At 38.1% G+C, this 26,804-nt stretch overlaps 2 protein-coding genes and 2 long non-coding RNA genes across 7 annotated transcripts; 3 read left to right on the top strand and 1 right to left on the bottom strand.

Moving 5' to 3' along the window:
- Positions 1-6,376: 6,376 nt before the first annotated feature.
- Positions 6,377-6,615, top strand: LOC131333423 (uncharacterized). Its single transcript, XR_009201799.1, has 2 exons — positions 6,377-6,502; positions 6,533-6,615. It is a non-coding gene; the product is annotated as an uncharacterized LOC131333423 (long non-coding RNA).
- A 6-nt stretch (positions 6,616-6,621) lies between these two features.
- Positions 6,622-13,352, bottom strand: LOC131333421 (uncharacterized). Of its 3 annotated transcripts, XR_009201797.1 has the most exons (4): positions 13,033-13,352; positions 10,792-10,992; positions 9,087-9,105; positions 6,622-7,105 (listed from the first exon to the last, which is right to left on the bottom strand). XR_009201797.1 is itself a non-coding variant. In XM_058367930.1 (3 exons), exons 1-3 carry the CDS (start codon positions 11,198-11,200, stop codon positions 9,320-9,322), a joined length of 333 nt encoding a protein of 110 aa, XP_058223913.1. In that variant the 5' UTR covers positions 11,201-11,225; the 3' UTR covers positions 9,112-9,319. The 3 variants fall into 3 exon arrangements, 1 of the variants encoding a protein (XP_058223913.1); XR_009201796.1 differs by lacking the exon at positions 9,087-9,105 and having other exon boundaries at positions 6,622-7,114; positions 10,782-10,992; positions 13,033-13,347; XM_058367930.1 differs by lacking the exons at positions 6,622-7,105; positions 9,087-9,105; positions 13,033-13,352 and adding exons at positions 9,112-9,360; positions 11,110-11,225.
- LOC131333422 (uncharacterized) lies at positions 9,367-10,775 on the top strand. The gene is made up of 3 exons (XR_009201798.1): positions 9,367-9,701; positions 9,936-10,413; positions 10,451-10,775. It is a non-coding gene; the product is annotated as an uncharacterized LOC131333422 (long non-coding RNA).
- Positions 13,353-15,314: 1,962 nt separating the features above from the next.
- On the top strand, positions 15,315-19,362 carry LOC131333420 (uncharacterized). Of its 2 annotated transcripts, XM_058367927.1 has the most exons (5): positions 15,315-15,715; positions 15,874-16,014; positions 16,116-16,302; positions 19,005-19,042; positions 19,129-19,362. In XM_058367927.1, exons 1-3 carry the CDS (start codon positions 15,425-15,427, stop codon positions 16,299-16,301), a joined length of 618 nt encoding a protein of 205 aa, XP_058223910.1. In that variant the 5' UTR covers positions 15,315-15,424; the 3' UTR covers position 16,302; positions 19,005-19,042; positions 19,129-19,362. The 2 variants fall into 2 exon arrangements, with proteins under 2 accessions (XP_058223910.1, XP_058223912.1); XM_058367929.1 differs by lacking the exons at positions 19,005-19,042; positions 19,129-19,362 and adding an exon at positions 16,721-17,041.
- The last annotated feature ends 7,442 nt before the right edge of the window (positions 19,363-26,804 follow it).

Here is a 26,804-nt window from a genome sequence, read left to right as displayed (position 1 = left end):
GTTGTTGTTGTTCACATGAATTTATGATTTTTTTTCGATCGGCATGAGTTTATGATGTTACCTTTAGATGTGTGAAAAAGTGTAATGAAAAAAGATAAGAGAGTAAATTAAAGTGATTAAAGATAAAAGAGAAAGTGTGGATTGTAAAAAATTTCACGCCGGATTTTTTTAACAGCCCTACCCCATCAAATTAAGGAAAAACAAAAGAGAAGCTCAATAAACAGCATTGCCGAAGTCATTTTTTGTCTGGTTACATTTTGGCAAGATTGTTTTTCCACTGCACTGTTATTTTGGCATAACCCACCTTTCTTTCTCCCTTTACAATCACCTTTCTTGCACTTTGAAGGTGATGTAGCAAGTTTGGCAATTATCAAACTTGACACCGAAGAATGACATTGCCAGAATTTGACGTTGAATTCGGTACAAGGGTGGAGAGAGTTTTGCCACAAAAGTGGAATTGCTCCTAGAGTGAAGAGAAAACCATCGAATTTGGTACCAGAGAGTTTTCCCCCAAAATTGTTTGAAAATTTTCAAATGATAATCTAATACTCCCTCCGTCCCATAATGTTTGGCGTTTTCACTATTTCAGCCTTATGAAAAAATTAACAATATATTTTAATCCATGATATTTTTTTATAAGCAATATGAATCTTGTTTGATAGAGTTTAATTTGTTCTATTGTACAAAGTTTAAAAAATTGCCTAAAACATTATGAATTAAAAGATATATGCAATTTAAAAATGACACGCATTCCTGAAAATGCCAAACATTATGTGACGGAGGGAGCAGTAGCTCTTTCTAGTCATGTTCTCAAGTTCTCTCTTTTTCGTTTTTCGGGTATTCTATTCTTGGTGACGTAAGAATCTGTTCCAGATGGGAATTTCTTCCCACCAATGAGTCCTTTTCTACTTTCCTTTTCATAATTCTTTGTTTCTTATTAATTTCCTTGCCGTGTTTTCTGTTTTCTCTTTTGCTTTGACAGTGATGTGTTGCTTTCTGGGCCATGGAAAACTATATGAATTTTAGAGAAGGAAATTTCCTGGCAAGCAGGAGACAGTAGTGGCCTTCTAGTAGGGGGCGTGGGAAAGTGCTTTCCACTTTTTGGGGATTTCATTTCCTTCCTGTGATATATTTTCTTGTGCGCTTCTACCATGCTTGGTGGACTTGAGAAATGGTTGTTAGACTTCAATTATAGTGACGAGTCACGACCTAAGTCACGTGGTATGCATAAATAAGCGTTAAAGCGTGCTTTGAAAATATCGCAAACTAGTAGAATTAATGAGGGTAAAAAATAAGAGCGTCAAAGAAGATTAAGAGAGAGTTCTATTGAAAGCTTTAAGTCATACTTGTTAAGTAAATTAAGTTACTTACGTTCAACTTGTGATCGCACTGTTTAAAGCTGCTCAAATCAGCTCGTTCCACAACACTTGTAATGCATGGCTCAAAACCCATTAAGATTTCAAATCAAATCTTTCGCAATCCGCTACTTGATTTGTCAAGTTAGATAGTTTAAAGAAACAAAGCCAATTGCGCTCGACTCGCTGGAAGTTCTTTTGAGATCCGGTCAGCCAGTGAGTAAAACATATTCAAACATATTTTGAGCCTGACCTAGCACCGGTACTGTGAGTTTGTGCGCTTCTACCATGCTTGGTGGACTTGAGAAATGGTTGTTGACTTCAATTATGGTGACAAGTCACGACTTAAGTCACCTAATATGCATACATGAGCGTTAAAGCGCGTTTTAGAAATATCGTAAACTATTAAAGTTACAAGGGATATAAATAAGAGTGTCAAAGAAGATTGAGAGCGATAGGAGAGAGTCCTATTGAAAGCTTTAGGTAACATGAGTCATACTTGGTAAATAAATCAAGCTACTTGCGTTCAACTTGTGATCACTTTGTTTAAAATTTGCACTAATGATCAGATTGTTCCTTGTAATTTATGGCTAGCTTACACCCGTTAAGTTTTCAAATCAAAGCTTTAACAATCCGCTACTTGGTTTGATAAGTTGGATTTTTTAAAGAAACAAAGTCAATTGCGCTCGACTCGCTAGAAGTTCCTTTGAGATCAACTCCGTCAGTGAGCAAAACACACTCAAACATATGTTGAGAGCTTGTTAAGTTGTTAGACCAAACTTTAACGATTAACTAGCTTACTCTCAACTCCGCCTTTCGCGTCACTTGATACATGATTCGTGACCAGATTATATCGTGGGATTAAGTACCTTTAACGAATTCCATCAAAGATAAAATCGAAAACACCTCTTCAAAATTCAACTCCAAGAATCTCTAAAACTCTTCCTCAGTTACAACAAATAGCTAAAAGTTCATCTTGAATTCGGAATAGCGTCCTGAAATTTGAATGTTCACGAAATCTCTGTCTCAATCGTTCTCACAATTGAATCCACATATAGCGATTTCATTAGATATTTTGCACGTATAACACTTCCATTTGTGATTTTTTGAGAGTGAAAAAGATGTCACGGACCACATTTCTACCATTGGAGTCTTCTCAAATGCCAAACTGTACTTATTATTTTCACACCCTGCAACAGTACAAGTAGCCAAAACTGTACACACAGTGTGTCGTTTTAGCATCAATCACTGGAGATGCTAAAATGCATCTTTCCTTGTTTTGATTGCTTTTGGAAGTTCATGGAATTGATGGTTTTTTGGCTTGTAAGCTGTCACTATTTTGTTTTTGTAGGTATGAGCTGTACCGCGCTCTGCGGCACAAATCATAACAGTGATGGAAAGACACTACACTAAATTTTACACAACTTGATTATGACCTTGATGCAATAATAATATTTGCTATCAACACTGGTTTTTTGGCACTGGTTTTTCGCACAGATTACCGAACAGATTGAGCGGAAATCTGGGTTGAAAGGCCGAGTGGAAAGATTCAACCAAGGTGGAAGAAAATCTCTCCACTTGGCCTTCCAACTCAGCTTTCCACTCAATTTGTTCCTTAATTTGTGCGGGAGAATCTGTGTTGATAGCATTATTGATGCAATAAAAGGAATGGAGCGATTCCAATTCCATACCGTAGTGTGGAGCCTAATTGTATTGTACAATTTGTCATTCAGGAATTCAACCTTTTATCACTTTTGCAATCATAACTTCGGGGCTTAAAAATTAGTCGAAGTTCGCACAAATGGCCGGGACATCTGGTCATTGTCAATAAAAACACACTCTAGCTATGAATGTTGAAGCAGTGTATGGCAACTCGGAAGTAACTCTCCCACGACCCAGTCGTCGTGAAAATGCAGCGAGCGTAGTACTAATTTGGTAAAATACATAAATTCTGAATTATTGTCCCCTTCTTCTGTCCGAATTATTGTCCTTGATTTACTTTGTATCTTCCTACGTCCATGTTCCCTAGACATTGCACATCGAAAATGTTATGATGTAAATGTGAACCATTCAATCCCTTTTCACAGACACTTTCATGGACATATTTCATGGGACCTTATAGATCCTATAAAACATTGCCTTTTGAGATTCTGAACCGGGGTTTGTACTGCGTGGCAATTGTGGAGAAGAAAACCCATGGAGTTTTTGTTTCCAATGTCAATATAAACGAAAAATCTTATGTCACGAGGCATCATGATATCTTAGCTAGCTATCTTTTGTTGGGTGCCGCTAGAACAGTATTTTTCAGTTGTGGTTTGAATTTTTCTCCTTTTATTTTTTGGGTATTCTATTCTAATTGTGGTGGTATATGAAACAAAAAGAAGGGTATTTCTTCCCACTGTCACGGATGAGTCCTTTTTTTAATTTAGCTTTTTGTTTCATGATTCCATGGGTTCTTTCTGATTCATTTTGGTGGTCGTTTGCCTTTCTCTTTTGAGAGCGACTGTGGCCTTTTCTTTTGGGTATCTTATTTCCTTCCTCTGATATTTTCGAGAAATTTTTTAGTACCGGGTGGGTATCACGTGATGCCCGCTCGGCATATCCGGGTCGTCCATTTCGGTTTTGGAAGACTCGGATTTGGAGAAAAAAAAAGAAGAGAGAGAGAGGAGGGGGTTTCAATATGAGCCATCCTAAAATGATGGGCTGCTCTGACACCACGTGGGCATGGTCACGTGGTACACACTTGGTACCAAAAAATTTCTCGATATTTTCAATGTGCCTGACCTCTCCTCTCATGGGTACTATGAGTGCACTTCACCATGCTTGGTGACTTGAAATTATGGTCACATTGGGTAAATAAAACGAGCTACTTATGTTGATTTAAAATCGTTCAAATCAGCTTGTTTCATAAGCATATTAACTTCTAATATATTTCTTAAATTCGTTATGTTTTCAATCAAAGTTTCAACAATTTGGTACTTAATTTGATAAGTTTATACGGTTTTTAAAAATAAAGTTAATTGAGCTCAACTCGTGGTGGGTATGTAGTGGGCTGAATGATACGGTTCGGACCAGATGGTTCGTTGAGCAAGGGTTTGAACCTTACCCATTGTTCACCTGGTTCAAAGGCTTCTTCCAGGTTAGTCCTATGTGGGTGGACTTCTTCCCAACAAGTCCCACCCAAATTAGCTAACCAAAAGTCACATCTCATTAGGTCTTGTCCATAATTTTTGTCCAAAAATACCCTCAGGCCCATTAAATATTGCATCCTACACGCATGCGTGGGATTTATTTCCCTCTGCGGCTATGTCGGTCTGTCAGCAGGTGCAATAGCATGTGTCCTCTCTTTTCTCTCTTTTCCTTTACTCTGGCATTGACAAATAGGACATTCTACTAAGACATTGATCACTGTGAACATCGTTTTCGCCGATGACGCTGGGTTGCGGTGGCGGCGGAAAGGGACGAGGGCTTCGCTAATGAGAGAGAGGCGATGGTGGAAGGTCTTGCAGAAGCCGCCATTTTCTTTGTGCTTTTAGGAGGAGATCAACTACGATTAGGGAGAACACATAGCTTCAAGGGAGATCGACGGCGACTAGGCACAGAACGTGAGGGACAGGAGCGGAGGGCGGTGGTGGTGGGAGGAGCACCGCCTCCCCCCACCAGAAACCCTGAACCGTTGACTTTTCTCCTTCGAGAGAGAGAGAGAGATACCGAGGAGAGAATGTGTGTTTTGATTGTATGTTATTAGATTGGGTTAAATTTGTAAAATTACACCTACAAGACCTATAAAGGCATTGCACTAATAGAGCAAGGACTTAGTGGACTATGAATTTGAAAAGCTGGACCGGCTGGTCATTTTCTCAAAATTCAACCCACATAGCATATGGGCCTTGATATCTATTTGAAGCCTGAAAATTTTGGGTTGGGCTTGACAGCCAAATCGCGTGGACCCTAATTTCCTCTTTCCAAGCGCAACGATGGGATCCAATGATGAGGTTTCCAATTGCAGAATGACCCGATCCGCCTACAATCAGAATAAATTTGCTGATCGCAGAATGACGTTCTGAATTCCTAGAGCTGCAGAAACAACGTCAAGGAGACGGGAAACCACAGCAGAGGTGGCGGCAGAATAAGAAGAAGATTAAGAAGAAGATGTTAAAGCCCGTCAGGGTTAATACATTGACAGGGAGAGATAGATACGTCCGTGATTTTACCCTAGATGAACGCGAGGTTTACAACGAAAGGGTCAGGGAGAGCGAGGTATCTAGTACTATATGTTACGTATGCGTTCAATTGTGTGCATTTGTATTTTTGGTTACATTCATATCATAGCTGTGTTAAATCTATTCCAGAGGGAGGAAATATGAAAGAAAACATATGGTATGGGTGGTTGTATGACATGAATTATGTTTGTAACAGGGGTTTGATGTTGGTGATTTTTAGAATAAAACGTAGTTACTGTAAATTAATTACTTAATTTGGTTTGATGTAGTTCTTAACCGAACAGACTTAGATGATGAGGCTGAACTGGTTGAGATCCATGCTATGTTGATTGTTGGTTACATGACCAACGTACGGGGTAGAGTACTTCGAGTGCATGAACTCGTGGGGCCCTGAGTTGGGAGATCATGCCTTCTGCCTAGTTAAAAGATCAAGTTTCTTGAATTCTACTATCCAATTAATCACCGAGTTGAAGGTATTCTTTCTTGTCTAACCACTTGATGTTTAATGTTTTCCCCTTAATATGTTTTTTCAATCATTATTAAAATACTAAATAAAATTCTATTTTTTTTATTTCAAGACCACACTAATGCAAAAGGGTATGGCAAGTTGATTTGATACCACATTTTATATTATGGTGAAACTTTCATTCTTATATTATAATTAAACTACAGAATTCAATGGCAACTAGGGAATAGATAATGAGGCTTTGATCGCAATAGACAACTGAGAATTCATAAATTGTATTTTCGATTTTATACCCATCTTATTCAATTTCATAGTATGAAAAATCATGAGGTCAACATCATATGTGATTGTAGGTCAATGCTTAAGAGACTTGGAAGTGAAGTGATTCACATCTTTCGAGAAAGCAATTATTGTGTCAATTACTAGCTAGCTTTCATTTTCAGCATTCTAGTTTAGTTGTATTCCCTAATTTGCCTCCTTGCATGGAGCAAGCTTTATTTGATGATACTCCGGGGAAGAAATTCTCCATATCTGTGATTTAACTTAATTTATCTATGATGTTCCCTTTCAGTCTATGATGTTCCCTTTCAGCCAAAAAAAATAATTAGAAATTGGTTTTCTATTTAATTGAAGATAGGAATGAGGTGACAAAATGCAATGCAATGTGCTTTTGTGTGTGAGATCCATCTATTTGCTGCATTTTGTTCACGGATGATCTCCTCTCTTATGGCCAGGCTACTCGGAAATTGTAATGCTGCTATAATGTTCATTCATGATCTCGGACAAAAAAAAATCGGTGCGACAAAATCAAAACTGTGTTTTCCCAAAAAATGTGGACATCAATACGAGGTCCCATCCTTCTAGTAATTTGAAAAAACTAAGCTCATGTGCCTACAGAAAAAAGTAACTTCCCATTGGACAGAATAGTGCATAGTTTACGATTAATTTGAAAGCACCAACTACAAACTTAACGTAATTCCTTTTTCGTATCCAAATTCAAAGATACCTCACCAAAAATAACATAACACCAACCTCAAAGCGATGTAAGCCTCTCATCATTGCTGAGATGTCTGATGAGCACCCAATATTGTAGATATTTGGTGCGACTAGTCCCATTTTATGTTATTTTAACTTGCATTTATCTAGCTTTTATTTGATACTACACGTAAGGTGTGTTTTTAGTGTTTTCAGGTAAAACGTGCAAATAAGGCGCATTTCAACGCCATGGATGGCCCAAGTGCTTCCAAGTACCCGAAGACCCTGTCGGCCCCTTAAAATCTGTCTAAATATGGAAAAATAACTTTCTGGAAAAGTATCGATTTTCGAGATTAAAAATGGCGGTAATTGATCTTTGAATTTTTCTAAGAGTAACTACAAAGTTACAAGGTTTTATTTGAAGAGCAATGTCATGTTTTGATCCATTTTCTCTTGAGAAAAATGTGCAGTTTTTCATTTTACACTAAAAGTGGGGGGTTGACATTTTGATTTAATTGAAATCTTGAAATTCTGGTAATGCCATTGTTTTCAAATGGGGGGTACTTTTTTATTTTCATTAAATAAATTAAAGTAAAGAAAAGGTAAAAGAAATGTTTAAAATGTAGTCTTTACTTAAGTTTAGAGAATGAAAATAAGGTGCTGTGAAGCTGTGGAAGCTGCTGGGAGCCGTCGGGTGACAAGTTTTGAAGGCTGGCCTGAAGACTGGAGATAGCCTCCCCGTATCGATACAGCCTTATTCTGTATCGATACGCATTAGCTTCGTAGGAAGGCAGGTTTTGTTGTATCGATACGGCCTTAACCCGTATCGATACGGGATCACTATGGGGAAATGCCCTTTTCAACTTAGCAGCATGGTATCGATACTTTGCTTAATCCGTATCGATACCACGAGCCTTCAGCCAGATATTTGCTGCTTTTTGGACTTTTCATTTATGGAATAGTTGCTACTTTTGGTATGTTCATAGGATATTTGTTGGGAGAGAAGTTGAGTTGTATAAATACCCTTCTCTCTCACTTTAGTTAAAAAATCGACTTTATGTTCTAGCTTTAGTTCTCTCTCTGTTCTAGCTTTAGTTCTCTCTCTAGGAGAGACCTCCATTGTTATTCATGTTTTTCCTTTTGTAATTTCCTTAGAATTCAAGTAAGTATTTATCTTATGTTAATTTCTCGTTTATTAATGTTGTAGCTATGCTTTGGATCTTTGCATAAATCAAGTTTATTTTCGTTTTCTTCGGTTAAATCTTTTGCTCTATTTTCTTACCATGTCTAGTCTTTTAGCTATGTATGAATAGTCAATAAGGCTTGGCCATGGGTGAATAACCCCTTGTGACTTTGGTTAATCTTGTCTTTCTCAACTTAAGATTTGAAGTTTGGTTTGGAAATGTGAGTGGTTCGCCTTTTATGTAACAAAACTTGTTGATGTTAACGTCCGGTGATCATATGCTTGCACATATAGTTCCGTGAGCTATGTCTCGCCTCGTGTTTGCCAAAAGAACCAAAGAACTTGCTCGCTTTCCAAACCATGCTTCTAGTTCTTGACCTTGATATTTAGTTTGAATGCAAGTCTTGGCGTTGTTAATCTCCGATGATCATGTGCTCGCTCACATTGTTCTGAGAGCGATGTCACGCATTGTGTTTAGCTTGTTATTCAAACTCTATATCAAGTCTAACTATTTTCATAGCTAAATCTTCCGGTTGATAGCCTATGCCGTGCGTTTCAATCGTGTTTTCGTTGAGAATTGTTAGATGGCTTAAGTTACGGGCGTTAGTAACTCCATTGCCTTGCCGCTTTTAATTCTTAGTTAAAACTCATTTCTAGTCTTTTCCATAAGAGTGTTTCTCCACCTTTCAAAGGAAAACCAAAAGTTGGCCGTCTAAACACCGGAAACCCTTACATCTACAATCCGAACAAGCTATATTCGAGTTCCCTGTGGATCGACTCGGACTTTCTCGCTACACTATGCAAATCTTTAGTTGTAGTCTGGTTAATAAATAATTGAATTTGACGGCCGTTTGGTAAATTTCAACGACTACCGATTTTAGAACCATCAATGTCTCCCAGGACCTACAAATAGCACAAGAGACAAACAAGTAAGCCAGCACTAAAAAAAAATAGAAATGAATGATAATTACAATCTTCTCAATAAAAATCTACCAGAGTTACAATATCCTCCTCCACGATTGGTCCACAGATTCTACCAAGTCAATTTCTCTGCCAAGCCTGAACGCACTGTTACAAGCCTACTTCTCTTAAGCCCCATAACACTTTATCATTTTCCTCAACAAACAGTGATTGCTTTGCATACATTCCCTTTTCCCACTGTGCAATAAGTCTGGTAAAGAAGCATTCTTCCTCATAAAATAACCACAACAGAAATGTTGCATTACCAGGCTTTAAGTGTTCATTTGATGACTATTACTAGTTGGGCGCCCACATGCGGATCTTTCTGAGTGGCATCTTGGATACCATATGATGATGACAAAATACATTCATCCAGAAATATATGAAAATGACATACACTTGCATCATCCTTTTCTCATGTCCAATTCTACTACATGTTTCCTAGAACTCTTGACTGGCAAGTTTAGGTGTTCGTTTAACAACAATTCTAGTTGGCCAACCAAGTGCATGTCTCGTTGAAGTGATGTTCTGAGTTGTTTGTTACTCCCTCCGTCCCAAATTGGATGACAATTTTTGAAATCTGTGCCAATTTCAATTCCTTATATCTTTCAATATGAATCTCAAAAAATATGCAATATGGATCTTGTTTGATAGTTTTCGATTAGTTCTATTATACAAAGTTTTCAAATTCGAGAAAAACATTATAGATTGAAAGATATAAGCAATAAAAAATGGCACAAATTTCAAAAATTGTCATCCAATTTGGGACGGAGGGAGTATAATGCAACATTTAGACATTTAGTACACATAACCAGGTAAAAATATGACCATTGTTTTGTGCTTTTCAGGTAGTAGAGAAATTTGCTTGATCGGAGAACGAAAAACAAAGAGCATTTCACCTCAAAAAAATTCTTGTTTTGTTTTTTCAAAATGCTTCCTAAGTAGTACATGACATAAACTAGTAAGCACATCAAATTTTGATTAATTAACATATAAACAGACTCAGTAGTTGATTAGAACTAAAATGGGTTTTCATTAGATGGGCTTGTCGACTAACTCACTCTAAGTGCCCAGATAAGATACAATAACAGTGGTAATTGCAGTAACTTGATAATGGGACTTGACTGCTATACATGAGAAAGGAATTTCCTGGGCCTATGCATTTTTTTTTAAAATAAGATAAAAGAAATGAAAAAACATAAACACATGGAGAATGAACGAAAGAACAACGAAAGGCAACTCAAACAAAAGGTATCCATGGTACAATAAAATCCATGTTTTCTTGCAGACATCCCATGCAGGAACTTTCTCGCTGGAAAGTATCGTCACTGTGAACACATTAAACATGGGATAGAGAATCTCTACACCCAAGTGAACTACCAGCTTGTTAATAACTTAATAGCTAAATTCAATTCCCATATCAGTAAAACCTACAGAAGAATTATTGCTTTGGGGAAGGTGCACTAGTGCAGTGAACCATAATGAAACAATATCACCAAGAGCACACTATGAACAACAAATACAAACGGGGATAAAGAAATGTAGGGATCAACCAATGTTCAAAAGCCGTGGATAAAAGAAGCTATTATAGTGCAAAAAACGCAAATAAATAATTGAACCAACAAGTACCTTCTGTTAATTTGGGTTTTTTCTCCTCCCTGCAAAACTCGATATGCATCCTCCCAGAATTATGAACTAGAGCTTGGAAGAACAGGGAGAATAGGCCTTCCCATCCTTCTTGGCCTGAAAGGTAAATATAATACATAGCATCCCTGCAACCGCAAGAACTCTTACACAGCCTGACGAGCTTTATAACCAGTATGTGGTGAGCTGTAATTGGAGTAAAAAGACTTTAAACCAAATACTGCCAGAGAAAAATGAGTTTAATGGAATGGCAGGGATTTACTGAACCAAAAGTGGACAAACACGCCTCTTTTCTATTGTAACCTCTGAGAGCCATCTTTGCTGCTTCAGTGGAAAACTCAACACTTTCGGTAGGTATTTTCAACGAGATTTCTCTAATAGGTTTACTTAACATGACCTCCAAGGGATATTTCCCAACATCAAACTGATCGTGCCCATTCGGTAGTCATTGAAGTTTACCAAACGGCTGTCAAATTCAATTATTTATTAACTGGACTACAACTAAAGATTTGCATAGTATAGTGAGGAAGTCTGAGTCGATCCACAGGGAGTTCGAATATAGCTTGTTCGGATTAGATGTAAGGGTTTGCGGCGTTAAGGCGGCCAACTTTTAGTTTTACTTTGAAATGTGAAAACACTAAGGAAAAATACTAGAAAATGAGTTTGAACTAAGAATTAAAAGTGGCAAGGCATAGAAGCTCCTAACACCCATAACTTAAGCCAATTAACTTTTCTCAACGAAAACACGGTTGAATCACATGGCATAGGTTATCAACCGGAGGATTTAGTAATGAAAATGGTTAGACTTGAAATAGAGTTTGAATAACAAGCAAGTTCTAAGGTACTCTTGACAAACACGAGGCGTGACATCGCTCCGGAACCATGTGAGCAAACACATGATCACCGAAGATTAACAACGCCAAGTTTTGCTACATAAAAGGCGAACTACTCGTATTCAAACTAAATATCAAGATTCATGGACTAGAAGCGTAGTTTGGAAAGCAAGCAAGTTCTTTGGTTCTTTTGACAAACACGAGCTGAGACATAGCTCACGGAACCATATGTGCAAGCATATAATCACCGGAGGTTAACATCGACAAGTTTTGTTACATAAAAGGCGAACCACGCACATTTACAAACCAAACCTCTAGTCTTAAGTTGAGAAAAGCACAATTAACCTAAATCACACGACGTTCTTCACTCCATGGCCAAGCCTTATCGACTACTCACACATAGTAGGAAGATGAAGCATGCTAGAAAAATAAGATTTAACCGACAAATTCAAAAACAAACTTGATATCATAAAAGATCTAAAGCATACGAACAACTTTAATAAACGAAAAATTAATATAAAACGAATACTTACTTGAGTTCTAAGAAAATTAACTAAGAAAGCTTGAAAGCATCAACAATGGAGAACCTAGAGCAAAAACTAACCTAAGCTAACTACTCTTTCCTAGGAGAGAGGAGAGGGATATTTATACATAAACCAACTTCCTCTCTCAAAATATCTTAAAAGGTTACTACAAGTAGCAAGTTTCCAAATATGGAAGGTTGAAAAACTGTGAAAAGCTGTCAGTACGCAATCTGTATCCATACAACCAAAACGGTTGTATGGATACCGAGTTGTTAAGCCTGTGTTGGAAATGCTCCGTAGAAGAGCTGTATGGATACAACCAGAATGGTGTATGGATATGCAGGAAGCTGTCCAAAATATAAGGCCACCGTATGGATACAACCAAAACGGTTGTATGGATACAGCCTTGTTAACTGCAGAAATGGCCTCTAGCTTCAAAACTTGGCACCCGACGCTTCCGAACTTCACCCGATGCTTCGTATCTTGCTCATTAGAGAACGGTGGCACTTCGCCACTTGGTATTGGAAGCTCGGACTCCCTCGAGGCATGTCCATGGTGTGCAAACGCGCCTTATTTATACGAATTACCTGAAATACACAAAAACCTACCTTACGTGCAATATCGCATAAAAATGACAACATATATGTACAAACACAACATACTAGAGGACTTAAGCACCAAGAATATGAATTATTGGGTGCTTATCACAAACCCCTGTACATACATACATACAGACATAACAATGTATTACTAAGATCATACAACCACCAATACCTATCATGCTTTATTTCATATTATTTCTCCCTCTGTAGTATGATAATGAATGAAATAACAAATACAAACACACATAAAGGAATATACGTACATACCTCGGTCTCCTTGAGCTTCTTTTCATAAGCCTCGCGTTCTTCCGGGGTAAAACAACACACTGTTCTCGATTCCGTTATAAGATCAATTGGAGTCCTGAATATGTACGGTGTCTTATCCACGGCTGGAATCTTTTTTTCGGGAAAAACGAATGGGATTGTTATTCTTCCTCTTCTTCTGCTGCTGTGGCTTTTCGTCTCCTTTCTGTTCCCGCTGCTGTTTGAGTGAAAAAGGAGTCATTCTACGAAAGAGAAGTAAAGGAAAGCCATGTTTTTGAAGGGGTAGCTACCCAGCTTTTGCCAAAGAGAAGTAGAGGAAAAATCATAGCCGCCAAGACCCGGCTAGCGCCTAGACCGCCTGAACGATTAATCGCACCTAGTGACCGATTAATCGGTCTGCCGCTTAGACCCTTAGGCACGACGGTGGGGTACCGCCTAGCACCTAGGCGCCGATTAATCGACCGCCTAGGTCGTTTTTTAGAACACTAATTATCAGAAAATTAAGAGGCAACAACATTGGCATGTTCAAAACTAATAACATAGAACCTTTTGAGCCAATAGCCCTCAAACCTCATGGAACCCACCTGTTATGTTTTTTCAAAAGCATCTTCAATCCAACACTAATGTCCTGCACTCACATAATTAATATTTCCCTCTGTGCCTATGCCGGTTTGTCAACGGGTGCAGCAGCATGTGTCCTCTCTTTTCTCTCTCTTCCTTTACTAGCGTTGATAAATAGGACATTCTACCAAGACATTGATCACAGTGAACATCGTTTTCGCCGATGACGCTTGGTTGCTGTGGCGGCAGAAGGAGACGAGGGCTTCGCTAATGACGATTGGTTGCGGTGGCGACAGAAGGAGACGAGGGCGGTGGTAGAGGAAGGAGGAGCTCGGTCCATGAGAGAGAAGCGATGGTGGAGGCTCTTGCACCATTGTCTATGTGCTTTTATGAGGAGATCGATGACGATCAGAGAGAACACATAGCTTCAAGGGAAATCGACGGCGATTGGGCACAGAACATGAGGGACAGGAGCGGAGGGCGGCGGTGGTGGGAGGGGGAGGAGGCACCGCCTCCCCTCTCCAGAAACCTTGAACCGTTGACGTTTCTCCTTCGAGAGAGAGTGTGTGTTTTGATCAAACGTATGTTCCCAACTGAATTTTCTCGATGATTAGATTATGATGGGATTTTCAAATATTGAAGTTTCAGTTCTGGGAATATTTTGAAAAAATAAATAATTGTCTTTCACTTGTTTGCGAATTATAACTTTTTCTTTTTAAAACGACATTTTAGTTGTTTTTGAAATTCAGTTTACCAAGCAGAGTTGGAACAGCTATTGGTTAATAGACTGAGTAACCTCTTTTTTATACAGGTTTTGTGGTATTTTCTCTCGAAAAAGTTTGTTCTAGGTACTCTCTCTCTCTCTCTCACTCAGATATTGCAACTACTTTAAAAAAAAAAAAAATACTCATAACATAGCCTAATTTGCAGATGGCCTTACTACGTGTACTATAACTTGTATTGCATTTTGACACACAAGAAACCGTATCCAAGGTGTGGACCCACAAGGCAATGGTGTTTTTGGTCATGTAGTTTGTAATGAATTTCTTTTTGATTTATGGAAAATGCTAACCTCCGCCCACAATGGGTAGAAAATGTATTGATATTAATAAAAAATATATTAATATTCATAAAATGTGTATATGTTGATATTCGAACTTGTTTGCTGTACTTATTATTAGGTTAACAAGACCGTTATTTTAGAATATGACTTCTCTGCAGTCTGTTGTTGGATTGCAAAGTGCCTTGCAGTCAAAAAGTGTTTTTAACGGCTCACATTTTAACAAAATTCTTCCAGGGAAAAGTTAATCCTGAAAAAGTTTTTTAAAAACCTGAATCGTTAAGCCCCCGGTTTCACTAACAAAAAATACTAAAAATTTAAAGCATTTTACCATATCATTTTCACTAACAAAAAAGTTTTTACCGACAACTTTTTTTCAACTTTTTCACTCAAATACTCATCTAACAATTTATTCACTACCGGAAATAACTTACCATTTCTCAATAACTTATTCACTACCGAAAACACCTAACAACTTTTTCAATCGCAAATATGTTATTAGATTGGGTTAAATTTGTAAAATTACATCTACAAAGACCTATAAGGGAATTGCACTAATAGAGCAAGGACTTAGTGGACTATGAATTTGAAAAGCTGGACCGGCTGGTCATTTCCTCAAAATTCAACCCATATAGCATATGGGCTTGATATCTTTTGGAGTTGGGCTTGACGGCCCCGGGGACCCTAATTTCCTCTTTCCAAATCCCTATTCCCTACCTCTTCTCAGTAATCTCACCCGCCCTGGCATTCGAGAGAGAGAGAGAGAGAGCAACGATGGGATCGAATGATGAGGTTTCCAATTGCAGAATGACCCGGTCCGCCTACAATCAGAAAAAATTTGCTGATCGCAGAATGACCCGTTCTGAATTCCTGGAGCTGCAGAAACAACGTCAAGGAGATGGGAAACCACAGCAGCGGCGGCTGCGGCGGCAGAAGAAGAAGAAGATTAAGAAGAAGATGTTAAAGCCCGTCAGGGTTAATACATTGACAGGGAGAGACAGATACGTCCGTGATTTTACCCCGGAAGAACGCGAGGTTTACAACAAAAGGGTCAGGGAGAGCGAGGTATCTAGTACTATATGTTACGTATGCGTTCATTTGTGTGCGTTTTTATTTTTGGTATCATTAATATCATAGTTGTGTTAAATCTGTTCCAGAGGGAGGAAATATGAAAGAAAACGTATGGTATGGGTGGTTGTATGACATGAATTATGTTTGTACAGGGGTTTGATGTTGGTGAAATTCCGGATGAGGTTATTTTGAATCCTGTGATAAGAGAAATTCCGTTGGATCCTCGTTGCAGTATCATAGTGTATTCCACTACTTCAGCAGAGACGGCTCTTAGAGATTACAACAAAGATAATGTGTGTTTGTCCACTTTTGGTTTGGTAGTCCTTTCCTTTTTCTTTCGTAGTAGTATGTTTTTTTGTTTTGTTTAACGTCTTTCTTTTTAATTCGATTACAGCACACCGAATACCAGTTTGTCAAGCTCGTCAGGGTGTGTTACCGTCTGGCTATGGGTAATATGTATTATATTACCTTTCAGGCCAAGCAGAATGGGATAACCCGTAACTTCCAAGCACGCGTTCGTGAGTTTTTGGGGATGCATATCGAGTTTTGCAGGGAGGAGAAAATGCCCAACTTAACATAAGGTACTTGGTTGAGTTATTTATTTATGTTTCTGGTGGTTTTGCTCCCTATAATAGCTTCTTTTATCTTTGGACACTCATGCTGGTTTTGAATGCTGACCTTGGGTTTCGAATGCTGAACATAGATTTTAAAAATTGGTTGATCCCTACCTTTCTTTATCCCCTTTTGTATTTGTTTTTCTCGTGTGCTATTGGTGATATTTTATTCATTATGGTTCACTGCACTAGACACTAGTGCACCTTTCCTGATGCAATCATTTATCTAGGTTTGTATTTGTTTTTCATGTGTGCTCTTGGTGTAAGTTTCATTTAGAGATGTTGGAAATAGTTTGTTTCCTAGAAATGCTACAATAACTCTGCAAGAGTCATATAATTTTCTTGTTCAATTGTAGTTATTTGCCTTTCTTTTCTTTCCAAACAGTATGAGGATGACATAATGAGATTGGTAATCAATCAACGGTATGAAGAGAACAGCTCTCTGGTCAGAAGATTGTTAAAAATCGACTGATTTTCTGTTTCAATGTGTAATATTTAAGGTTTCCTTTCTAGCAATTGTTAGGTGTTCCTTTGTCATTTATTCATTTTGAATTTCCACAGGGTATTTTCTAGACAGAACCTTCCAAAAGCTTGTATGCCATGTTTGTCCTAATCAAGGGCAGAGCTACTGTGGATCCAAAAGACAATTTGTTATGGTTTAGTATATGATTTTGTTAAATATTAATTTTCAGCCTATTTTTGAACAGTGTGAAGGTGCTTCAGTTTGATTGCACCAAATTGCTGTTTGAATGATATTGTTGGATGAAGATATTACGTGTTATTGAATGATATGATAGCAACAATATTGTGATTTTGATTTATCAAAACAATTCTATAAAAACTCATAACGACTCAACTTAATCATGAAAATTGTCACACAAAACTTCTCTCTCATAGCTTGGCCCCCCTCTATTTCGATTTCTATTTTGATTTCTGGTTGTAATGCCCATGAGGCTTTCTGTAATTTCATGAGTGTTCGTGCTCCCGATTCTTCCTAACCCTGCAAACCAAGATATGTGTTCTTTAGGCAGTTAGATGTAATTTATGTCAATCGAATTCAGCTATTAATCTTGGGAGGTAGTTCACATGGGTGCAAAGGTTTTCTATCACATGTGAGAACTCAATAAAATCATGGCCTTATGTTTAAGAGGTTCGTAGTTACAATATTTTCTAGCGAATAGGTTTGCATCAGGTTGAGTTCACCTCCATATCGCTATCCACCATAATACAAACCCCATCTATAATGCAGACCATTCAACTTGTAGACTCCACAGAGAAGAATGCCTCTACAAAAATTAGCTTTTTCGGAGGCACGTATATGGTGGTATTTTTCTTTTGCAGAACGGACGCTTTAAAATCTAATTCTACATGCCATCCACTTTATTCGATCAAATACAATTTGGCCATGTACCTATTGTTGTCCGATGTTTTTGCAATGATGTGCATCTCTGCAGGGTCTACGAGGTGAGAGGTTTACCGTTTATGTTAAGGATGTGGGTTCGCAATAGGGTAATAAATTGAGAGTATGGACAGGCTATTGAGGTGAACTCAACCTGATTTGCGTCTAAATGGGAAGGATTCTTAAGTTCTTACATGGGTTGTGTGGCCCAGAAAACAAGGATTTTCTTGTTACCATGGATAGCTTTTGTTTTGTTGCCTCCGTTGTTCTTTTGTTGTTTCTTTATTTGTTTTTGCTCTTATCTGAAAAAAAAAAAAAAGTGCATAGACCCAGGTAATGCCAATCTCGTTGTATAGCAGTCAAGATTCAAGACCCATAATCAAGTTACTGCGATTATCGCTATTATTATATCCTATTTCGGATCTGCGAGTGAAGTTGATTGAAAAGCCATCTTGTACAACCCATTTTAGTTCAAATTAACTACGGAATCTGTTTATATGTTAACTAATACAACTTTGATGTGCTTACTAGTATATGTTTTTTACTACTTAGGAAGCATTATGGAAGAAACAAAGCAAGAAATACTTGAAGTGAAACGCTTTCTCACTCTCTGAGCAATCAAGTTTCTCTACCACCTGAAGAGCACCACATAACGGTCATGTTTCCACATGATTATATGTACGAAAATTTTAAATGTTCCATTATATCAAACTTCAACAAGACATGCACGTGGGGGGCAAGCTAGAATTGTTGTTAAACAAACACCTAAACCTTGCCGGTCAAGAGTTATTTTGAATGACTCCATTTGTTGTCTAACGACTAGGAAACATGTAAGAGAATTGGACATGAGAAAGTATGATGCAAGTGTATGTCATATTTTCTATGTGAATGCATATTTTCCTCACTGTATCGTATCCAAGATGCCACTTGTAAAGGTCCGCACGTGGGCCCCAACTAGTAAGTCATCAAATGAACGGTTAAAGTCTTGTAAGTTGTAACACAACATTTTGATTGTGGTTTTTTTTTTTCTTCTTCGAAAAACAATGTTTCTTTACCAGAATATGCTATATGGGGCTTAATAGAAGTAGGACTCGCAATGGTGCATTCTGACTTGACGGAGGTGTACTTGGAAATCGACTGGTTAGAATCTGTGTAACAATCGTAGTGGTTATTGCAATACAGATTTTTATTGAGTAGATTAAAATAGTCATTTCTAAAAGTGTTTTTTTTTAATGATGGCTGACTTGTTAGCCTATTCTGCTATTTGCAGGTCCAGGGGAGACATCTCAGCAGTCGTGAGATGTTGAGGTTGGTGTTATTTCTGTTATGCTTTATATATTTACCTTTGCATGGTGTTTGCTAACTTATTATTCTCTCCTTCTATCTATCCCCAGGTGCTGCGGAGAGGAGACATCACACGGTAGATACATTTATGTAGCTTTGAGGCTCGTGTTAAATATTACGGTGAAGTAGTTAACTGTCGTTGCTTTTTGACCCGAAATGCAAGTACTTTAAGTTTATGGTTGGTGCTTTCAAACTGATCGTAAACTATGCACATATTATTCGGTACTCGTTTGTGGGCCGACCATTTTTCTGTCAAATGATTATGAGCTCTCATGGGTTCTGCACGTGTAGTGGCTGTTGCCATATTGTCTTAATTGCCTATACTTAACTGCTTTGTGTGTTTAGGACTACAGTGAAATAGATGGATTTTGGTATACCTGAGTGATTGAAAGTCCCTGAATGAGGTTTTTCCCCATACAGTTGAATTTGTTTGAAATGAGATTAAGTTACTTCCGGATGATGGGGAAATCTCTTGGTTTACTTCCGTATGAGGTTTTTAGAGGCATCAGGAGGGGATAACTTCATAGATATTTTGGGATTCAATTGTTTTCACTCGATGGCCGACTTCCACCATCGCAACTGCCCTCGTTTTCTAGCCGTCACAACTGACCTCATTTGATTCCCATCTTCACTCGTCCCATGGTTGTTTACTAAGCCATTCTTTTTTGTGGAGATTCCCATCTTCACTCGTCCCGTGGTTGTTGTTTACTAAGCCATTCCTTTTTGTGAAGATTTCCATCTTCACTCCTCCCATGGTTGTTTACTAAGCCATTCCTTTTTGTTCCCTCTCTAACTCAATCTACAAACTCACCCCTTGACTTCCCTAATCTCCTTTAAGTTCCCTTGTGCATCCAAACGATTTATATTCATTCATGTAGGTCTGTAGAGTGTGACGGTGATATCTTTTGTACTTGACACCCTCATAGCATCTCTAGTCCATACTCTATATATCTCTGTACTTGCCTCCATTTCTCCATTTTGGAGGAAAATGGAGCTTCATATCCAATATCCATCCTCTATTTTTTCCTCCATTTGAGAGGGTGGAGTTTGATACCCATATTTCGAGTATGAGAAGAAATTTTAGGATCCATCAAAACCACTTTTTTTGATTATAAAAGTAGAGAAATAATTGAATTTGACAAAGAGGTACACAATTATTGAGTAAAAGTGAGACACAATTTGAAGTGAAGATGGAATTTGACAAAGAGGTACACAATTATTGAGTAAAAGTGAGACACAATTTGAAGTGAAGATGGAAAATAGAGATAGAGATGCATGGTTGGAGAGAACAGAAATAGTGATTTCCTCTAATTTAGCTACCGAATTTTTATATCTGGCTGTGTAAATGCAAGCAAACCTGGATATGAGTGGACACAGATTTCCATATCCCGGGCTATGTTGTTTTTGGCGAGTTTTGACCCCTAACAAACATGACATAATTAGTCTTGTAACTCCAAAGTAACGCTCATGTTCCTCTTTATCATTCTTTTTTTGATCCGCCTCTTTATCATTCTTGAAGGACCAAGAATATGGCACTAGTAGGGTGAACCATGTTAATTTTGCATCTCTTGGGATAGTCTGTATTTTTCTTCATGCTTTCTAATTTTCTGATCTCCAACCAAGCCCTAATGGCTCTCTAAATCGAGACTTCAATTTGAATCTCCTTATTTGGAGACTTTATCAAAATTAAAGATTCATATTTATCATTGCTTTTCACTTCTTTTTTTTACTGTGCAACTGTGCTAGCAGTAAAAACTTTTATATTTTGAAACTGAAAATTACCATAAAATTGGTACTGATAAAAAAGATATTTTTGAGACCTTCAAAATGATATCTCTATAATATCTACAGTATAAAATTCAAGAACCCCATAAATCGATTTTTTTTTTTAAAGTCATCAGGTTAAGTCCCGCAATGAGCTCAACTCTCTAGCCTAGAGATGAATTTCATAACTAAGATCAAGAGTACAAAGTTCTAGGGTAGGAACCCCATTGCATCATCTGATGTTATGTAAGTAATAATGTAGTTTGGAAAATAATTCAAAACGTGGAGCATGCCTGTTTTTTTGGGTGCTTTGGAAAGTTGGGGACATGCCTTTTTTTGTTTTTGTTTTTCTTTTTGGTTCTTTGGGAAAAAAATTCAAAACGTGGAACATGCCACTAGTAGTGAAAGTACCATTGTTTGACAAGTGCCAAGCAAGAACAACTGGTTTGGGATTAAGCCATTGAAGGGGTTAGTTTTAATAGTTTGAAGTGTTGGGTTCTTGCCCAAGTGTTAATGAATTTGGAAAAGATTAAGGCTCGTTTGTTTGGACGTAAAATATTTTACCTATTTTTTAGCGTTTGGCTGTACAAATCACAAATAAATTGTTTTTCTCAGTAAAATGTTTTTGGGCTATGAGGAGAAAATGACTTACGGAGGAAACTCCCGTAATTCATTTTCCGCCGTTCACTGGTGTATTCCTTCTCTTGGCCCAATTGAGTTTCTGTTTCACCACAAAAGTGCAAAAACCAAATTGGCAATTGTTGAGGGCGTGCCAGGACAAGATTGCTATCCGAATTGTTTTTAAGGCCTTCGTGCCTCAAAATCTGACTCCTTTTGAGTGATTGTGCTTGGCCCAAAGGGAAAGACCTCGTGATGGTATGTTGGTTGCCTTTGCAAGCTAAGGACTTAAAATTTTCTAATCGTTGCTAGAACAATGGAAAGAAAGATAAAGCGAAGCTAAACTTGGATCAAACGAACTCCATTAATGGTTTAATGAAGCTTGGGTACAAGAAATGTGATAAAAACTTAAACTACTTTGGAGTGAGTACAAGCAATGCTTGAAAGAAATGAAAATGTAGGTGCATAAGCTGTGAGCTTTTGAGGTCATGGACCATTGCCAAGGCCTTCAAAACTGTGATTTATAGGTAGGAGCCTCAAGCCTTCAGCTGCTTCAAATGTTTCAATGTATGGCTGCCATGTGGCCCTCTTAAGTTGCTTCGAAATGCTCCAATGAGAGGCTTTTCTTTTAACTAAAACGTGCATTTTACTCCAAGAGAAATGGCCAAGGCCTGAAAAATCCTTCTTGCTTGCATAAAATTCTGCAAAAGGGCAAAAGGAATTTCGGCTCTTCTAGAATCCAGGCCTTTTAAGCTGCTTCAACACTCAAGCTACTGCCTGAATGGACATCTTCTGGGCCCGCCAAAGCTGAAGACCGAACCTCCTTCAGGCCTTCCCACAATCATATTGGACCTTGCAATTCTTGTGGGCCTTCCAAATCCTCTAACTCTGATTCCTTATGAAAGAAGAATCCAGAAACAAAGGATCAACTAGACCTGGGTGAGCTGCTTGTAAGCAGTTTGTTTAGGTCTGCATGAGTCATTCACTAGCAGCTCCAAGGGCTGCATGAACGCCATATGTCCCTGGCCTTGCTTCATGCTAAAGGATGGTGGTCACTCAAGCCTTGAACTGCTTGTAAGTAGCTTGTCTAGATCTGTCATGCAAGAACATTCTTGGCTCTTGAGCTGCTTGTGAGTAGCTTGAGGCCTTTTCTATCCCATTAACAGGCCATAAGGAACTTTTTTTAAGGAAGTAGGCCCATCTATCAATTGGGCCTGAACTTAAGGTGAATTATGGGTCTCCATTTTCTTTGTAAGTCTTGTGAGCCCAATTTTGGAAACAAAATTTGGGCTTTAACTGATTTGAAACTATTTAGAAGGCCTTTATTATTTTTTAAGAAACTAGCCTCGGCTTGGATAAAGTGCTCGGGCCTAGTGGGATCAACCCATGTCTTTGGCCTGTCTTGGGCTTGGGTTTGTGATAATTCAATTTGACCCAAACCTTTGCAAAACTTAACTTGATTAATGGCTTCCAAACTGGTCTCATTTCGTGGGCAACTGGTTATAAGGTTTTTCAAGGCCATAGATTGATTTTCAAGGCCTCTTTTATCCCATAAATCCACTTTCTGGTTTTTGGCCAAAAATAAGTGTAAACAGTTTCTACTTTCTATATGCCGTCAATTCCCTGATTTGGTACGCCGCCATGACCTCTGCTTGCATCCTAAAAAAATTTCACGTCTATGCACTCACCGGCAACAAATTTTCCACATGGACTTTCCAAAGTCATCGCTAACACCATTATAGATCATACGCTATTGGTTCCCTCAAGAAACAAAATGAATACAGCACAACGCCGTCAAACCACCAACAATAATCAAGGATTGTACGTTCTGCATCTATAACTCATAATGCATACAAGCCTTTTGAGTTACTCAACTCGAAAGTGTAGTGTGAAAAGAGTGAAAGTGCAATCACCAACTAAGAATAAAATAGGAATGACTGATCCGAACTTGATTCACTAAGACTAAATGAGAAACTAGATCGAGCAACGCTGAGGAATACTTACTTGGTTGTTGACTGCAGCGGTAGACCCATTCCTTTCAGGTATTTTCTCCCCAATTTCTTTGCACAAAGAGACAAGAGAACACGAGACTCCAAAACTAACGAGAAAAGAAGAACAAAACGCAGTGAACACTGAAATCCAAAGAACAGTAAAATGCCCAACGCATTCTACAATGACACAGAACATGCCTTCCTGTGAAAGTTGACCGTGAGTGGGCAATTCCCTTAGTAGTGGTAAACTAAGGGCTTGTTTGATAACATAAATTAAGCACTTAAAACTAAATCAATTAAGTAATAAGTGATTCAGTAGATTTGATAACGACATTTTACATTGCTTATAATTAATTAAGTGCTACTTAAAATGTATGCTAAAAAGTTAAAAAAAATTAAGTAGCTTTGAGCCACTTAATTTTGGCTGAATTCTTGTGTACTTGCATTTAATCACTATACCACCACCACAACCACTCCCACCACCACCACCACTTCCACAACCACTCCACCACCACCACCACCATTACCACCATCACCATCACTTCTACCACCACCACAGCCACTCCCACCACCACCACCACCACCACCACCACTACCACTCCACCACCACAACTACACCACCACCACTCCCCTATCACTCCATCACCACCACCATTACCACACTGCCACCACCACCACCATTACACCACTGCCACCGCTGCCACCACAATGCCATCATTACACAACTATCACTCCATCGACAACACTCACTACCACCATTACACCATCATCACTCCACCACCACTATTGCCACCACTCCAACACCACCACCACCACCATTCAATCACCACCAACACACCACCACAATCACCATTACTATAATACATTGTGACCATTAGTAAATTAAGAGAGAAGTGGAACTAAAATTAATTTATCTTTTTTTTAAATTCAATATTTAATATGTTTACCAAACAATTTTTCAGCTTAAAAAATTCAGCTTTCAATACTTAATTTTTCAGCATTCAGTTTCAGTTTTATCAAACAGGCCCTACAATATTAGGGGAAAAAATAGAAAGATTCCAAAGAATGTGGTTTCAAAACTGTGCCGCACTACATGCGCAATCAATGGTTGGGATTTAATCTTGGCACTTGTAGATCTAAGCAGTACATTGCCGAGATAAAATCCTGACCATTGATTACCGAAACCAACAGAGCATTCCCAAATCCGTATACATGTCCCAAGGTGTGTGTTGTGAGTATAAGTTGATTGTCATTTGTCAAACAACACCACAATTGCCACAGCAGCATAATAATCCAGTAAAGAGAGAGAGAGACCAAACAGAAACATACTGGATGTATGTTCGCCTGTACCGAAGCTGCAAATTACTTGATTTCCTTTAAGAAAACCCATCATCATAGTCAAATTTTGCTTCCTCAGAACAACATTTTTCATTATCAGTGGACACCCACTTGCACAAAGTAAATTAGCTTGGTTCCTTCACTGAGGAGCCAACCAGAAACAACGTACAGATAAGAAAACTATACATAATACCAACAGTGGCGAGCAGAATGTGTATAGTTAGAAGGTTTGAATGTAAGACAGTAAAGCTTGTGGGCAAGTACATCTACACAGATGAGAAGGATGGGCTAAAGAAAGTTGGATACCGAATTTATCGAGAGCTTAATTTGCTTATCTTTATCTAGGAGGATAAAAAGGTTGTTCAAAAATCCGGCCAAACCTCAATTAATGAAGTGGTAGAGCTTTGAAACAGACCTTTCCAATGTTTGAAAGTTGTTACTTGAACTATATAGCTCAAAGTGCGGAAGATAGTGTCGCGGGCGGAATCCATTTAAGATTTAATTCCGAATATCCCTCCAACAAGAAGCCAAGCCAAGCCACAACATATGCATATGTGCTTAAATTACCCCCATAAACGAAAGTCTTGCTCATCAACGAAGTGTTTGTTTAAAGAAAGGATTGCCATCTTCTTGTATACTGTAGTAACTTGCAATGATGTAACAGCATAATTAAGCACCCATGGATTGTCGAGCACTGGCCAATTCCAGCCATCCCAACAAAAGCGGGATGCTGATCAGAACAATAAAATGGCCTCAGTTATCTATGTTGCCACGTGTATATATCTGGATCGACAAAATAAGCGCCAAAATAATAGCACAATGATTTCTTCACTTCATTGTTCCAAAATTGAAGTCGAAGCATGACAATCATGTCAAGTATTCAATAATTTGTGAATTCTCTTATATATCAATATATCACTACAAGAACAAACAGTTTAGCCAACATACGCAATGTTGTTGGTGAAAGTATAATTTCATCGACAAAGGCTCTTTGCCAACGAAAAATTTGTGCGTCGCTAAGGCGTGGCTAAAAGTATGTCAACAAAAGTTTGTACCGATGCAAAATAAGAGGCATTGGTTAATGCATGAGATTTACCAATGCATTCGTTTTTCTTTCATTCTTTCGCTTTTTGATCATCTTTTTCCATCTTATCTTATCTTTAAAAAAAAAAAATGCATACGCCCTTTCCCTTTTTGTTCATCTTTTTCCATCTTATCTTATCTTGAAAAAAAAAATGCATACGCCCAGGAAATGCCTTTCTCATTTATGGTAGTAAAGACCCATAATCAAGTTACTGGGATTACGACGGTTGTTGTATCCTTTTTGGGATCTTAGAGGGGCTTAGTTGACAAGTCCATCTGATGAAAATCCATTTTGATTCAAATCAACTACGGAGTCTATTTATATGCTAATTGATCCAACTTTGATGTGCAATTGCTAGTTTATGTCATGTACTACTAATTAGGAGTTAGGAAGCATTTTGAAAAAACGAAGCAAGAAATTTTCTGAAGGGAAATGCTCTTTGTTTTTCGTTCTTTGAACAAGAAAGTTTCTCTACCACCTGAAAAGTGGTCATATTCTTACATGGTTTTATCTTTTAGATAGATAGCTAGCCTCCTCTAGATCTTCTTACATTAGTTAATTGGGTTTCACGGATAAAAAACGATCTTATCCACCATTAATATATACTACATGCTACAAACAAAGGGGACTAGATTGTGGGCGTATGGGGGCGAAGGCCCCCGCGAGGTCTCGGGTTTTTTTTTATTTTTAAAAAATAATATTAGTATTAGTTGATTTCGTTTTTTTGTTTGTTTGTTGAGAACACCAAGGTATTGTATTTAGCATGGGTGTTAATTAGATATTTAAATGTTTTAAGAATGTGTCCCATCCTTCAAAATTCAAACTATCGATTGAGACATGGAAACGGATCCCCTCCGGTCGTACTTTTGAACTCGACGAGACAATCCATATTGTGACCAATGATGGAACCAGGAGAGGTCTAGCAATTATT

Source organism: Rhododendron vialii, chromosome 7a, assembly GCF_030253575.1.
Source record: "Rhododendron vialii isolate Sample 1 chromosome 7a, ASM3025357v1".
In the NCBI taxonomy this organism is placed as follows: domain Eukaryota; kingdom Viridiplantae; phylum Streptophyta; class Magnoliopsida; order Ericales; family Ericaceae; genus Rhododendron; species Rhododendron vialii.
This window is presented reverse-complemented; position numbering and strand designations above follow the sequence as displayed.